At 39.5% G+C, this 15591-nt stretch overlaps 2 protein-coding genes across 3 annotated transcripts in view; both read right to left on the bottom strand.

Annotated features, from left to right (window-relative positions):
* Positions 1-8292, bottom strand: part of relt (RELT TNF receptor) — a 25002-nt gene extending 16710 nt beyond the window's left edge. The window contains exon 1 of the mRNA XM_024276816.2: positions 8148-8292. The gene's annotated coding sequence lies outside the window, so the exon portion shown is untranslated. The remainder of the gene's footprint in view (positions 1-8147) is intronic.
* Positions 8293-10500: 2208 nt separating this feature from the next.
* Positions 10501-15591, bottom strand: part of LOC112149250 (rho guanine nucleotide exchange factor 17) — a 60171-nt gene continuing 55080 nt past the window's right edge. For both annotated transcript variants that reach the window (XM_024276850.1, XM_024276849.1), the window contains exons 19-24: positions 14838-14905; positions 14603-14751; positions 14346-14520; positions 13794-13889; positions 13522-13704; positions 10501-13449 (exon numbers count right to left, since the gene is read on the bottom strand). In XM_024276850.1, coding sequence (XP_024132618.1) covers positions 13241-13449; positions 13522-13704; positions 13794-13889; positions 14346-14520; positions 14603-14751; positions 14838-14905 — 880 coding nt within the window. In that variant the 3' untranslated portion in view covers positions 10501-13240. The remainder of the gene's footprint in view (positions 13450-13521; positions 13705-13793; positions 13890-14345; positions 14521-14602; positions 14752-14837; positions 14906-15591) is intronic.

A 15591-nucleotide genomic window follows, 5' to 3' on the forward strand; every position in this document is an offset into this window, starting at 1 on the left:
AAATAAAAAAAACTAAAATATACAATAAAAAAAAATAGAAAAACTTAAACAAACTAACAATATATATTTATAAATAAACAAATAAACACTGCAGCAAACAAATTTAAATAAAAAACCCCAGAAAAATACATCTATAAAATATTAAAATATATTTGACCCTATGGGTTTTTTAGGGTTAAGAAGAGACTTTATGGGAAGACATAAAATATCACCAACTGTTTACATTAAATGATACTTGTGCCCAAATAATTGTTTCTGGTCCGTTTAGGTTGTAGAAAAATTTCAAGTATATAATAAAGTGTAACTATGATAATCCGTCTTCACTTAAAAAAAAATATTTTCGGCTATTGAGGTTGAGCTTCTTTTCCAGATTATGTAATCAATTTGATTTGATTATAACAGAATTAAATTCCAGATTTGATTTGATTCTGAACCCATTTCCATTTGTGTTTGGTTATAACAAGCAATTAGTAATAGAAGAACAAAACAAAATTGAAAGTTTCATTTTTACATTTAATGTTAGGGGTGCAGGATTCATTTTAACAAAGCCTGAAATCATATTTCAGTTGTGGTTGCTGATTTGATTCAAAGTCGATTTATATTCATTTTGAATGCTCCGATTCACTGACCTAAAATCGATTCAGAGCATCTTTAGCCAAAACTATAACCAGAGATTAATATCTGGTACTGAACAGTGCAGCTGAGGTTTTCCAGATACCTTATGTTTCTTGCAAGATAATCAAATGTAAATTAAATGTGTTCAAACAAACAAGTAAACAAGAACTCAATGGATAATCCTTTCACATTTTAGTTTCATAAAGTTCACGGTTGTTTTTCCACATCAAAATAATACAATATCAAAACATTCTACTACACTGTATGGTCACATGTTTGCTAAATTCAAAGTGTTTCCACACATTAGACTGCAGTGATGGTTGATCATTTTTTGCTGCCATCACATGTGTGTTGTTCGCTGTGATTACGTTAAAGTTTTTACATTATAGTAAACTAAACCTATCATGTCAAATGGTATTTTCCAATGTTGATTATATATTTATTAATCTTATTTTGGAATTATTTTTAATGGCACAAGTTGATTTGATTTGAAGAACAACTTGACTGACAGATTGGTCTAGGTGATTAAATCAGTTTCTCATTTAGTTGAGTAATTGTTACACTCCTAAGAATAGATTTGATACCTGAATACTGCATTTTCCATTGAATTTGATTGAAATACAGTTTTTTTAAACCCAGCTCTTCTGAATATGCGGTGTGAATCTGTTCCATGAAGATCTTTCACAGGATGTTGAGTGAAGCGTTGGTCATGGATGATGACTCTTCACTGCGGCTGACTATTAAAGCTCACTTGACACCAATCAAGACAAAGAAAGGAGCAAAGTCATCCTCAACAACAACTCATCCAAACAGTAAATTATTCAGCTGACAAACTTGAAATGGATTTCCCTCAAAGTCTCGTCAAATACAGGCAGTTCAGGTTCCGAGGTTCTGATGCACTGATGTAAATTCTGATGGTTTTCATTGGTGCCAACAGATTTCCCGCTGCTTTAAGAATAAGAAATCCTAATTTAATCCAAATATGAACTGATTGTGATTGCACATCTCTGCTTCAATGTTAATATTCTTTTATATCATTGGATCATTTTCTAGACTTTTTATTGATTTTTTTTGATAATATAGTTAATACATTTGCTAAGCTTGAAAGTGGTTTATTAATAAAGTCTTTGTAGACGATGGCCTTTAGATGGTAATGAATCATACTAAGTATGTTAACAAACCTTATCCGGGTTATTGTTCTAATAAATGTGTTACTAACATCCTATAAACACATTAATAATGTCTGTTTTAGAGTTAATAAAGCTTGTTAAGGAATTTTATTATAAAGTGTTACCATTTTTTTTCTTTTAAATCAACTCAACATTTATTGTCAAAATAATTTTCAGTACTTAATAATCAACTTGCACAGACCCCCGTGTAAGAAGTCCAATTGTGTCAAATGTGTTTAGACTTTTGGGGAAATATTTTGCTTTCATAAATTAAAGTTCATCAATAATCAGGTGCTTTATTTAGACTCTGAAATGATAATTTTGTCTTCTTTCAGAGAAGATAAATGTTGGCCTGATAAACTCAGATTGATTTATGCCTCGGTTCAGGGTCAAACTAACATCCGTCAAACTCTGGACCTTCCCCTCTGGCATTATGTAAGCGGACTTGACGAGGCAGATAATGGCCACCTCTTCAGGCCACATTGTCAAAGACCATGATACAGCCTTGGGGAACACCTTATTGTGATGCGCTGGAGTGTCAGGTTACACTTTGAAAAGTGAAATGTAATACAAAAGAACTGAGGTAGCAAAAGGAGGTTTAGGGTAATTACACTCCATTATTCATCGGACGCTTGGTGGGTCCAGAGATAATGTGCACGTGTACGGCAACGACGCGATCGGAGAACCATACCCTCTGTTTGACTTCATGGAGGTGCCCATTATCGGCAAATGTAAGGCTGATTTACGCCAACACTTTGTACGTTGGAGCTTAGACAATGTCTCATTACGAAGAGCAGGTCTGATAAGTGGGCGGGCATGGGTTTTTCTCGCCGTAGATGTGACCTCAGTGGTCATGTTTCCCATGGAAACCGTACACCTGCAGAAACATGCAGCCTTCTCTTATGTCTGTGCAGGACATTGGCAGGAAGACGCCAATGATCGGAACAAAGGAGGTCGAATTAACCAGGAAAAAAATGAGCAACAAGAGGCCAAAACATACCAAAGAGATCAAGTGAGGTAGACGTCAGGAAGGCTTGATCTGGTTTTAAACTCCAAGCAAAAACCACAGACTTGTTTCCTCCACCTTTAATCATCCAAAATACAGCATATAGATTAATCTTGGAAAGCATAAATAGAGAATAATTCTGCAGTTTGGAAGATGTTCTTTAAGGGAACATCCAGTTCATACCTAAAACTTCTTATTTTGCAACTTGTTTTTTTTAATTAAAAACATTGGGTTTCAATCTATGACAGTTATCATTTTGGAACAAAAACGTCTTTCCATAATCTTAAAAACATGGCCTCTGCACACATGTAAAGCCTGAAGTCCCCTTTTATCAAGGAGAAATAATAATTAGACCTCTTAGTAGGAGAATGAAAGCAGCTATGTTTGCTCTGTGTTTGATGAAAGGGTGTCTTCTAATCCTTACCAGGTATTGAAGGGACTCACATATATTCAGCTTAAAAGCCAAACAGGAGTAAAAAGATGACCTAACTATTAAAACTGAATATATATTAGCTTATTCCAGATCTCTACCTTACACCCGCTGTAGAATTAGGTGTGTTTTTTGGAGTTATAGACTCTGGAGGATGATAAACTTAGATTTTTCCAATACTTCTTCAATTAGTTCTCCATTTCTGAACAGTGGTGATGTAAAAACATACATGAAATAAATCAAATTACAGCATTTTTTTTCCAGCAAGAACTCAGCTGTAGACAAGTCCTTAGCGAAAATAACCCCAAACAAAAGATAGGTAGTGCAATCAGCAGCATGCAACAGAGATGTTTGTCAAGGTCCGTTGTTTTCCTTGACCTCACCACCATCACAACACCTTAAAGGATGATTCACGATCTGTTCACTCACGTCGATTCCGTATGTCTTCACACCTGAAAACAACCACTTGTTGAGCCTTTTAGTGAAACAAATAGGAGCTATTTAGGTAATAACTGTTTCTGTCACCAAGCAGAGTTATGGTTTCACCTGGATTTAGTCATAAACAGTTCAGAATTACTAGATCTGGCTCTAAGTCTGTAGTGTTCTCAGTCATACAGGTGATTTTCTCACAAAACACTGATCTAAAGAGATTTCTTTTTCACAGCTGATGCTTTTTGTGCAGACTGCTTCAAAGGTTTGCCATACAAAGTTAATGAGATGTGAGAAATTGCAAACGTCTATAGTAGGCTGTTTTGCTACATGATGGGGATCTTGGTGTGGCTTAAAGAGGGGGCTTTTGTTTTTAATTTATTGTTGGTTTATGATGGTGGTGAATGGGATTCTTGTCTCCCAGGTAAAGAGGTAAAGAAGGTTTCTCCAATTGGATATGGATGCATTCCTTGGTTCCTTTTCAGACCATCTGTCCTCTCTGTCCAGAGTGTGATTTTATCATCCTCAAAGGAAAGTCCACCGTCTTTTAGATGATCTGCTGAGACCACATCAGTCTGCTTCTATGACACATCTAGGGAAAGGAAATTGGTGCGTTTGTTTCTTCTCTTTGGACTCAAGTCTTTCAAGATGTCCTTTTCTTGGCTTTCACCAAAGTCCAGTTTGGAGAACTGCAGATCCTGTTTTCTTTGTTGGTTTCTTCTCAATTGGTGACTCTGATGTTTCTGTTGTAATGTTCTGATTACTTCTAGCTTATATTCAAGTGAGTTTTGGGATGTAAATGTGACATCTTGGTCAGTGGGATTGGGTCTCCTGTACACCTCGGTGTTCAGATTCCTGCCTGTACAGATCAGTCCAAGAAGGTAGAACATTTCTGTCCACTGTGAAATTATCCACTTCCTAGGTATCTGGGAGCAATTTCAGATAAGTATGTCAAGGCTCTGTAACCACTCCTTCTAGATCTGGTTGATTAGACACAAGTGATTCAATGGCACAGTTGTTTGTTTGGAAGCTCGGGCAAATGTCCATTGGATCACCAATGTGTTCTGGTATCAGCAGGTTCTTTCAGGCAGCATTGGGTCTTCTTCCAAGTCTTGTCCCCGCCATTCTGTGGCTTCTGTGGTGGAAAGACAGGTGAAAAGAGATGTCTCATCGAAGGAGACCGCTGTGGGTCCATCTTGATGTGCTGTACTTTGCTGACAAAGTCCTGGGTGTTGTGGACGCTGTGTATTGTGTTGCCTTCCAATGGAGATAAGAGGGTTGGGAGGTGTTCGGCCACTTTGTAAGTGACTGAGTTAAAGCTGCTTACTGTCAGTCTCAGAGGAGCTCCTTACTTGTGAATTTTCAGACTTCCATATGGGATGTCATCTCCTGGATAACAGGTAGAGATCGTCTTTTTGTTGATGATCTTGTTTTGCCTTTTAAAAAGGATAATCAAATTCTTGTTTTTTTCATATATATATAAATTAAAAAATATATACCGGTATATATTAACTGAAGTCAACAGGTTAACTTTTTAACACAGTATCCCTTTTAACTGTGGTGGAAACTGTCTCTGGCTCTTGAATCTCACAGACAACATTTCATACTTAGACAAACAAATCAGTTTGAGCTTTCAAGAGTTCTCTGAAAATGAAAAGTGAGTTTTCAGAAGTAATCTTTCCCAAATCCAGATTTTTCAGGCCTTCACTGGTTTCAGACGCCAACACTTCGGCAGGTTTTTACTAACTTGTATTTCAGTGGATCTCCATTTGTGACATAGAACATTCGCTTAGCAAGCCATAGACTCCCTGTCCCAAACTAGATCCATGAACGTCTTCGTTTTCCTCGTCTGAGCTGGTATCTGGCTCAAAACTGCTCACCATTTTTGTTACACTAGTAATATTTGGTTGGGGGTGTGAGGTGCTGTAAACTAGTGCATGAACAAATGGTTGATGGGAATGGGGGCGTGGTTTCTCCACACCAACAATCTGACTCACAACTCAGAGGTGAATGTCTAATGAACTACTGCAACTATGCAGAAACCATGTTCTAGAAAATGACAGTTTTTTGATTTGAGCTAAAAACGGAATAAATATAATTAAAACGCTTTTCCAGTAGATCAAAAGATGATTTGAGTGAGACTTCAAATTTATAGTCTGAACCTGCAGTTCAAGGCTCCTTCTCTATGCTGGCTGCACTGGCATCCCTCCGAAGCTTTCGATCTTCGTCTGGAAGGAGTGCGTACGTTCCGACACATACAGCAGTCACACTGGAGGCCACTTGTGCTTTGTCATAATCCAACCAATTCAGAAACGGTCTCAGATGGTTGGAGTTGGCAGCTGGAAGCAAGCTTTTGGTCCCTGGCGAGGTCAGATGGAAGATTGCGGTTCCTCTTGGAGATTCAGAAACAAACTCTCCTTCTTCGCTTATGTTTTAAAACTTATTGGAAGACTGTCGTGAGGCAGCAGAGTTTATGAGGTAGCAACACAAAGGATGAAAAAAGTCTCATCGGGTTAGCTTTGCCAAAAAGGGAACCAAATAAGAACATTACAATTCTAATTCACTCTTTGTACATTAATAAAAACAAACTTCCTTTTTCTTTTTCTTCTTTGCTTTCACAGTTTCCTTTCTGACCCTAAAACCTCAAGAGGTCATAGTCATCTCCTATTCAAGGGTCTTCTGAGGATTCACTAACATGATCAATGATAGAACGTAAACTTGTGTCTGTCCAGACTTTTGTGCTGACGCCCCTGTAATTACCCTGCCCTCTCAGAGTGGATGTTTTGGGCCTCAAGCGAGCTTGGACAAAGATCTGCAGAATTTTTTGGCACAGAGGCTCCTGGCTGACATCGGCGGAGGCAGGCGGTCGAAGCGGCGGCGATCCAAACAATTCCCAACCATGCTGTTTTGGCAGAGAAAACTGACAGTCTACACGACCGATGGGTTCATTTGAGCTTGGCGAAAGTCTTTGACTTCCACGTGCCCTCTGACACACTCAGAGACTTTTTTTTATGTAATCTCTCGCTTGTCTTTAGCTGATTTTTTTTTTTTTTTATGTGGCAGACAGCTTAAAATAATAAACAGTTTTAACATGTGGGTCTTTCTCTCAGCGGTTGTGGTGAATCTCTAAATCTTCCTTCTCCTTCCTGGTTATTAAACAAATTCCAGCCATAAATATGCACGTGTGCAGTGTATCCCTGATGATGTGAGAATAAATGAATGAATGTGGAATAAAGTAAATGTGGAGTGTAAATATGTCAGAAAACACACGTGAAACCACAATTAGTACAGGCACATGTGCTTCAAGAGAGAAACACCTTTAAATATGTATGTCTACTTCATTGTTTTTATTTTCCTCTTTAAATTATTTAGTTTTGGGTGTATAGAATTTAAAACCGAACTTCATTAAATCCATGAAAAATGTGAATGAAAAATACTTTCTGTCAGTGTAACCTCCTTGCAGAGGATCCCTGTGATCATGTGTGAGCTTCCAGCTGCACGCCTGTGTGACGGACGTCAAAAGCCTCTAATGGAGTCAAGCATGCAGGAATGCAGCTCCACACAATGGATGGTGTCTGCTGGAGAACAGAGTCATGTGGGCATTTGGGTGTCTGTGTGTAAGCATTGCGGATTTTAAACCAAAGAATAGCAGGTTATCACTGTAATGAAACTCTATTACATTTCGGGATGAACATTTCAATTAAAAATCTCACACTAATTCATTCTGTTTTTTTCTTTGACAAGTTTTGATGTCACCCACATTTTGCAAATTAGACCAAACAAAGTTATTCTTTCAATTAAGAAAGAACAGAAAAACTGTTTTTGGTTATAAAATTATAAAAACCTTTTAATCGCTCCACTTTGGTTATTTTTTTAACATTTATGGAGCAATACCATTTTTTTGGATTGTATTGGCTTCATTTGAACTTAATTTATGTTTTTATACTGAGTTAAAATAACAAAGAAAGAAGTTATTCCCTTTTTAATGTAGGAATTAGGTTAGAACCAAACCAAACTGGTTATTTTTACCTACAGAATTTTTAGTGTCATCATTTTAAATAAAAAATAACTTTAGCCAAAACATTTGAGTTTATTTTGCAATATTCTACTCTATGAACTAATTATCTGGTTTCATTTTCCTCTTCAGACCCTCAAGCACATGGATAGACAGAAAAGCCAAAGCTGAAACCAGAAAAAAAAGAGGAGCAACTGTAGCGTGACGTCATCGCGCTCCATGACGATGCGTCAAACATCCGCTCACCTGTCACCAGAGAGCAAGTGAAACGCAGGTTCCCAAAACCTCAAAATCAACCAAACTCTCTGTCTGTTCACCACTATGGCCGAAAAAGTGACTTTATAGCGCAATTAAAGCTGTTTCCGATAAAACAACCCCTCCAACCTACAACAGGAGGAACCATCATCACGGGGGGGGGGTAACCTTAACTTTAAGTCGCAGCAGACTTTATCAGCAGCTTTCAAACAAACTTAACAGACTCACCTGTGTTGTGGAGGGCAAATAATCAGTTATCAGAGAGGAGCATCAGCGGTGGCGGCGGCAGAGAAGAGGCGCAGCGGAAAACCACAAAGCCGGCTGGCGAGGAGCCCGCCTGCGCGCGCGCCCAGAGCTAGAGCCAGAGCGCGCGGGATCAGTGAGCTCACCGCGCGCCACGGCGCGTGCGTGTCACCCTACTACAAGGGCACTTTTACTCAGTTACACCGAGTAACTAATACTTCTACTAAAGTAAATAGATAGATAGATAGATAGATAGATAGATAGATAGATAGATAGATAGATAGATAGATAGATAGATAGATAGATAGATACATTAGCTAAAAACTATTAGTAAAATATAGTTTTCTAGTTTTATTGGTATTGTCTTAAAAAAAGATTAATTTTTTGAAAATGAGGATGTTTCCTTTATTAAAGTAACATATTCAAATGTTTATTTTAACATTTGTGATACTAGAATTCAAAAATATGTGTTTTACATTGTTGGAAATCATCAGATACATTTAAACTTGTATTGAGTAGTAAGTAGCTGCTACTTTTTTTCACAATTTCTGTAATAAACTGAATGACTACATGTTAATTGTAATTGTTTTCACATTTGCTTCATACGAAAACCATCATTTCACATTAAAAAAAAAAATTAGAATTTTCTGAATTAAAATTCTGACTTAATATGTTTTCATCAAGTTTGGTGAACTGACATTTCTTCTCTCCGTCAGTGTAACAGATGAAGTCAGTGATGCTGTTTCTAGTGAGTCAGTGTCAGTCAGTGACTCGAAGCATGGAGGAAACAGCGAGCTGCTGCTCTCCATCATCACAGGCCTTCACTGTTTACTCCATTCAGGACAGGCAGGAGTGTTCGTGGGGGCTGGGTTGCATTTTTATGTGTGTTGACTGTGAAAAGATGTATTCAGTTTCGCACATCATACCACAATACACTCCATTGTGGGTCAGGGAGTTCCAGTGACACGATAGTTAAGCCTCACTGAATTAAGAAGTAGTTTTCCACACCAATCGAGTCACTTGCACTACAGATGGATCCACTTTACTGTTTTAAACATGTTCTTTGATTTTCCTTCACAGTTCTAAGATAGTAGGGGTGTATGTATTAATCAACTTCATCAATAAATCAATTTATATTCCTACAACTGAACCAATCTGTCTGAGACAAGTTGTTAATAGACCTATATATCATTGTAAAATCGTTTAAAAAATAAATAAATTAATGATCATATTTTCCAGAGTATAAGTCGCACGAGCAAAATATGTCTTATCAAGAAGAAGAAAACCATGTATGAGACGCTCTGGAGTATAACTCGCATTTTTGGGAGAAAAGTCTTACGTTTCAGAATAAATAAATACAAGAATACTAATCTTTTGATTTGTATAAGATAAATAAGAAAGGTGGGCTGCACGGTGGTGCAGTGGTTAGCGCTCTCGCCTCACAGCGAGAAGGCCCCGGTTCGACTCCCGGCTGGGACCTTTCTGTGTGGAGTTTGTATGTTCTCCCCGTGCATGCATGGGTTTCACCGGGGACTCCGGCTTCCTCCCACCGTCCAAAAGCATGCTTCATAGGTTAATTGGTGACTCTAAATTGCCCCTAGGTATGAATGTGAGAGTGGATGGGTGTGTGATTGTGGCCCTGTGACAGACTGGTGACCTGTCCAGGGTGTACCCCGCCTTCGCCCATCAGTAACCGGGATAGGCTCCGGCACCCCCGCGACCCCGGAAGGGAAGAAGCGGTCAGGAAGATGGATAGATGGATAAATAAGAAAGTTTAAGAGAAAATGAATCATATTCCCTCTATCTTTGTTTTAGACAACACTTCTTCTGCCGCTGTCAGTGGTAAATACTTAGATTCAGATGCAGCGCCCTCTAGCGGTTGTTAGAGGAAACAATCGCTCAAGGAAAACCGGTGTTTACAAGGAAAATAAAAAATATGAGCCTTTTTAGTGTCTAAAAAAACAAAACAAAACCACACAAATAAATTCCTCCTGAGTATAAGTGGCACCCCTGGCTAAACTAGGAAAAAAAAAAAAGTGACTTATACTCCGTAAAATACGGTATATGGATATTGGAAAATAAACAAGAAATACAAAGAATCTGGAAAACTTTACCTGCACCGTTCAGTACGGGGTATTTATCTCCAAGTATCACCGATTGAATTCATAGCTAAAGATTTCCTGGATTGTCTTTTAGGGCAGTGGATCAGTATTCTCAACCACAAACTGTGATATGAATCAAACAATTGTTAAAATAAATCGTTACTCCCATATAAACTAGGGCTTTAGGAACTTTTCATCTTTATCACTCTAAGATAAAAGGAAGAAAGCACAACCAATCACCAGTGAAATGATTTAATTACAAAGAGAAACAGCTACATACAGGAGGTACCTCTGATGGGGGGGTTGCCACGACAACTGGGAGGTGTCAGTCAGAGTTGGGAAGGTGTCCGTGCAAAAAAAAAAAAAAATGTTTTTCCTTTCTGTGTTCAGGAGTAACAAAGCAAACAAAAGCATGTCCTGCAGCTGAAGGTGACGACATAAATACCAAATATTTTTAGAAATCATCCTAAAAAAACAGGTGACAGCTATAATTTAAATGTGACTGACAGCAAATATGAAGAGAAGAAAAAAAAACACGAACATAAACAAATCTTTCACACATGACATATGAACAACTGAGAACTGTGGGTGCATTTTTTAACAGAAAAGAGGGGGAAGTGTACCAATATTTACAACAATAAGACCTACTTCACAGACGGGCAAGAAAAAGTTATATACAAGTCGAGACCAAAAGTTTGGAATGATTTTCATAAAGCGTCGCTTTTTGTTTTACTTCATATCTTGGCGTTTTAATCCAAGTTTAGGTTCATTATGTTTGGCTCAAAATTGTGATGATGGAAAGATTCTACTGGATCAAAAGGTAACTCCAACCAAAGTGCATGATCAGTCAATAATCAGGAGGTCGAATGGAAACTCAGACATTCACAGAGTTCAGTTGCTTGTCGTCCTGCAGGGAGTTGAGCCATCAGACTTACAGACTTTTCATAGACCAAAACTGGCAGCTTGGTACAAAAATTGATCACACAAAAGATAAAAAAAAAGATTTTTAAACATAAACTTGAAGAAATATAGGAAATAACCCTTGATGCTGCTTTTATGCTGGTTCCTGTGGGGGAGGGGTCATTTGAAAAGAATTCCCGCCCAAAACAAAATTTTGCACATTTTTAGCACTTATCTGATTCAAGTGAACACTGGGATTAGCATTGGAAAATCAGAAAAATAACTTTTTTTTTAATTTCATGGTGCGTGATCTTAACATGCTAGGATAAGTTTGCTTTAGGGTTGCTTGAAAACGACACCAAAGCTTTTCTTAAATGCTATTAAGCTAATAGCAGAACACTTGGAAGGTCTGTGAAATGCTAGCCAGCTTGTTAGCAGCTAGTAAATCCTCTTACCCCTGCCAGAGGGGGAGAGCGGTATGTTTGCATTAAGAAGCGGGAAAGCTCAGGTGAAGAGTCCAGATGGCCGGTAAAGTGCAATGAGGTTTTCTAGGCTTGGAGGGATCCAACGCTCCTAAACCCAACACAGCCAGAAGCAAACTCCTATGTGTGTGCGTGCGTGTGAGGAAAAGGCCGAGTCATCCTTCACTTCTACAGACATCTGCTGTTGTTCACCGTGTGTGTGTGTTTGAGTGTGTCATGGCTTAACTTGTAGACTTCAGGAGCCACATGCGGCTAAACGTTTGTCCTTCCGACAAACTCCCCCCCCCCCCGTCTTATGTGCTTGACCAAAATCCTGTTTTTGATCATCTCTTTTTTGCATTAGGGATACAAATCTTTAAGATTCAACAAGACAGATTCTTTCAGTGGCACAAGTATTTTGCCCGTCAGCATCTATGACCATTCAAAAGCTTTATATTTTGGTGAACAATCCCCCCCCCCCAAAAAAAATGTGCCCGTGTGTGCCCGCCTGAGCGAAGCCACGCCCTAACTGTCCTCACAGCAAGCCATGGCGCCGCGTTCGCCAGTTCAACAAGAAAACGTGAAAGCTACATCTTCTATAAATTAAGTGCTGTAAAAGAAGGCGCTAAAATTGAAACCATAAATACTGTACACATATCTTTTCCTGCTACCGCGGCCTAGCATCCTCTTTAAAGAGACCCTGTCCAAAAATAACAGAGCGTTCAGACAAAAACGGAAATTTCATGGCAGGACATGTTTGCACATGTAAGACTTTGGCATGGTCATGTTAAGGAGGAATGTCTCCATTTTTTTTCTTCAAACCAGCAGTAGAACCCATCTTTAAATGGCAGGTAACTGGCAAAAAAAGGACAAATTAAAACAACAACAAAGTCACCATCTGCTGAGCGCCTTCCGACCGGTAAGACGGCACTTTCTGTGCGGGTGGTCACACATTTCACAAAAAAATGATGCTTTTACTCCTCAAGGAACAACGACTGTAGAAGTTTCACATCTATGATCAGCCATTAAGAAACATCATGACCTTTCCTCCAAGAGGAAGAAAGATGCGCTCTCCAGTCAGGCTCAAAGCACACAACACCGTCTTCTACGCCTGTGAGGGCTTGCAGCTTATTCCAACCCAAACTCATACACCAGAGCCTTGAACTGTAGTCTGGAGGTGCTGAGTCCAACGCGACGATGAAGTCTTGAATTCCAAAAAGAAAGAATATCAAATGCTTCTCTGAAACGTCCTCCTTCATCCTCTTGTGCAACGACGCTCCGTAGAATCCACATCTACGTCTGTGCGGCCCTTCTTTCCCGTCTGAGCATACCATAAATCCCTTCTTTGTCTTTTGAAGTCTTTTCAGTAAAAGCTCATGTCTAAAGACACGTTTTTTAAGCTACACTTACAGACATCTGCACAGAATTGGACATTACCACAACAAAACCAGCTTTGATGATGCATTCTAGCGTACATCCAGGAGGGAGCAGCTGACTTATGCACAAAGACACTGGCAGACCAAGCAAAGGGCCAAAAACACAAGTCTGATGAGGTCGAAGGTGACGAGCTCGCGAACCAATCGCTGCCAGACAGAGCAGCCAGGCTTTGATCGTCTCAGACCCTCCAGAGCAACAGATGGTTGGTGCTGTCATCACGCCCGACTGTTTCACTGCTGTTGGTGAGTCTGAAATCCTCGTATCCATCTCCACCGGAGATGACCAGATGGTTGGTTTTTGGTGAGATGTGGGCAGAGGTCCTGCGATGTGCTGAGTTGCGGCGTTGGAGGCCCCCCTCAACTGTGCTGCTGCTCTGAGACGGATTGCCTGTAGACCACAAACCAGCTGTTAAAGCAAGACTATAAAGTCTATAAAAATGGAGCTCTAGATTTCACATACCTGCAGAATCGGTCGTCGTAGGAGGAAAGTTCATGTCAAACCCTTCAGGCAGTTCGATTGACGTAAGGAACCGGACGTGGCCCGTGTGACCATGAGCCGACCCCATTGGCACAAGAGAAGATTTCAGAGTCCCAGCTCCGGTTCCAGAAGTCACCGGTGGGATCGCCAGTGTAAGAACTACACCTTTAGGGAAGCAGAAGCATAGCGTACACATTCAAAATAAAAAAAAAAAACACAATATTCTATTGATGAGGATCCAAACGTGGCCTTACCTGCACTGGTTCCGATCCACAGCAGGTCTTTGCAGGCCAGTAGGGCTGTAATTCTGAGACAGGCAGCTTTGTGCTGTCGAATGATTGCATCTGCGCCTGAACAGAGCAAGAGATGAAGAGTCAAAACACGATAAAAAGCAGAAAAACGTGAAGAAAAACTACTGAGGTTTATTACAAGACTTTTGTACTAACAATAACCTGTGATAGCTAAATCCACAAAATTTAGGGTTGTAAAACCCATCTGTACACACTTTATACATTTTATACAGACATCAACACTTTGCTCTCTTGTTTAAACTCACAAAGTTCAAACTTTTGTGGAAAAATAAGTGTTACAGAAGGAAAAGAAAGATCTCACTGACATAAAGATTAAAAAATTCATTTTTTGGTGCTGAACGCTCACAACTTTGTTCAACTTTACTACACTCTGACTCCATAAAGTAACGACTAATTGACTATTAAATTAGTCTTTGACTATTTTAATAGTCGATTAGTCGGCTAATCTTTGCAGCCCTAATTTCAACACGTTTTCTTCATCTTCTTGCGTTTTACCTGCGAGCATTTTGTGCACAGCTGGAGCCACGTCCACCTCCGTCAAGCTCTCCCAGGTCTGGGCGTGGTACAGCCTGACCTGGGCGCTCCCTTGCAGCGCCAGCCACACACCATGGCCGTACGCCACCATGCACGTCACGCAGCGATTGCTGTCTGTGCCCACCTGGAACCAGTGCTGATGGGGGACAGGAAGAAGATGCAGCTAAATCCAGTCTGTCTTCTCCACCTCCTCCTCTCCACACACAGTCTCCTCTCACCTCTTGTACCAGTGTAGAAGGGTTGATGATCAGAACTCTGTTCTGCGAGCCACACCAGAGCTTCCCTCCAACAGGAACCATTTTGGTGACCGGGCTACTGGGCGTACCAAGAACTAATGTCTGAGAAGACTGAGGGTCCCAGAAACTACCTGAAATGTAATTAAAAACTGTTTAAAAAATGAATTGGAAAGGAGCTAAAATTAGTAGTAGGGTGGGTCAGAACAGAATTAATTACCTGCTTCTCTTTGATACACAATCACCTCTCCGTTTGCTAAAGACACAAACACTTTGTTGTCGAAAAACCTGATGAAGAAAAAAGTTGAAGACAAAGAAGAGGAAAAAGACATTTAAGCAATTAATATGCTGAAACTTTAGTTAAATCAACTCTAAATTCATGTTTTCAAACATGAACCAGAGTACTTTTTTTGTTTCAACCACGGACTGTACAGGAGAACTAGACTGAGGGACTCCTCCCCCCTGGTGTTCCAAACAGGAAGTACCTGTGGACTCCAAGAAGCCAAAAACCCTTAAACTTGTATAGAGAAATAAACAGCTATTACTCAGTCGTTCTATTTGACAGAATAACCATTCTTGCTCTGATGCCTTTCTTTTTTTTAATATTGTTAATAGTCCTCAGTTGTTTCATATTCTTTCTGTAGTACAAGTTATCCAAGTTATAAATTGACCAATCAGATGCCTCAACAAAAGTAGGTGGAGCCTGCTGGCCATCGGATCAAATGTTCAAAACGAAATATTTTGTGTATCCCACTTTAAAGTGGTAGGGGTGTGTCCTTCCAACAAGTTCACTCCTGATGAGGGAGAGTGGTTGTCATAGAAACGTTGACTCCGACCGACTTGGACCAATCGCTGTTTACTGTCGACATCTAATTAAAAAATGGTGGCGTCCATATTGCAAAAAAAGATGGCAACAGAATTTACTTAATTTAGTTGGAGCAGGAAGTCCTTGATTTTTTTGGAGTACAAGAGTC

Source organism: Oryzias melastigma, linkage group LG13 (assembly GCF_002922805.2).
Source record: "Oryzias melastigma strain HK-1 linkage group LG13, ASM292280v2, whole genome shotgun sequence".
Lineage (NCBI taxonomy): Eukaryota > Metazoa > Chordata > Actinopteri > Beloniformes > Adrianichthyidae > Oryzias > Oryzias melastigma.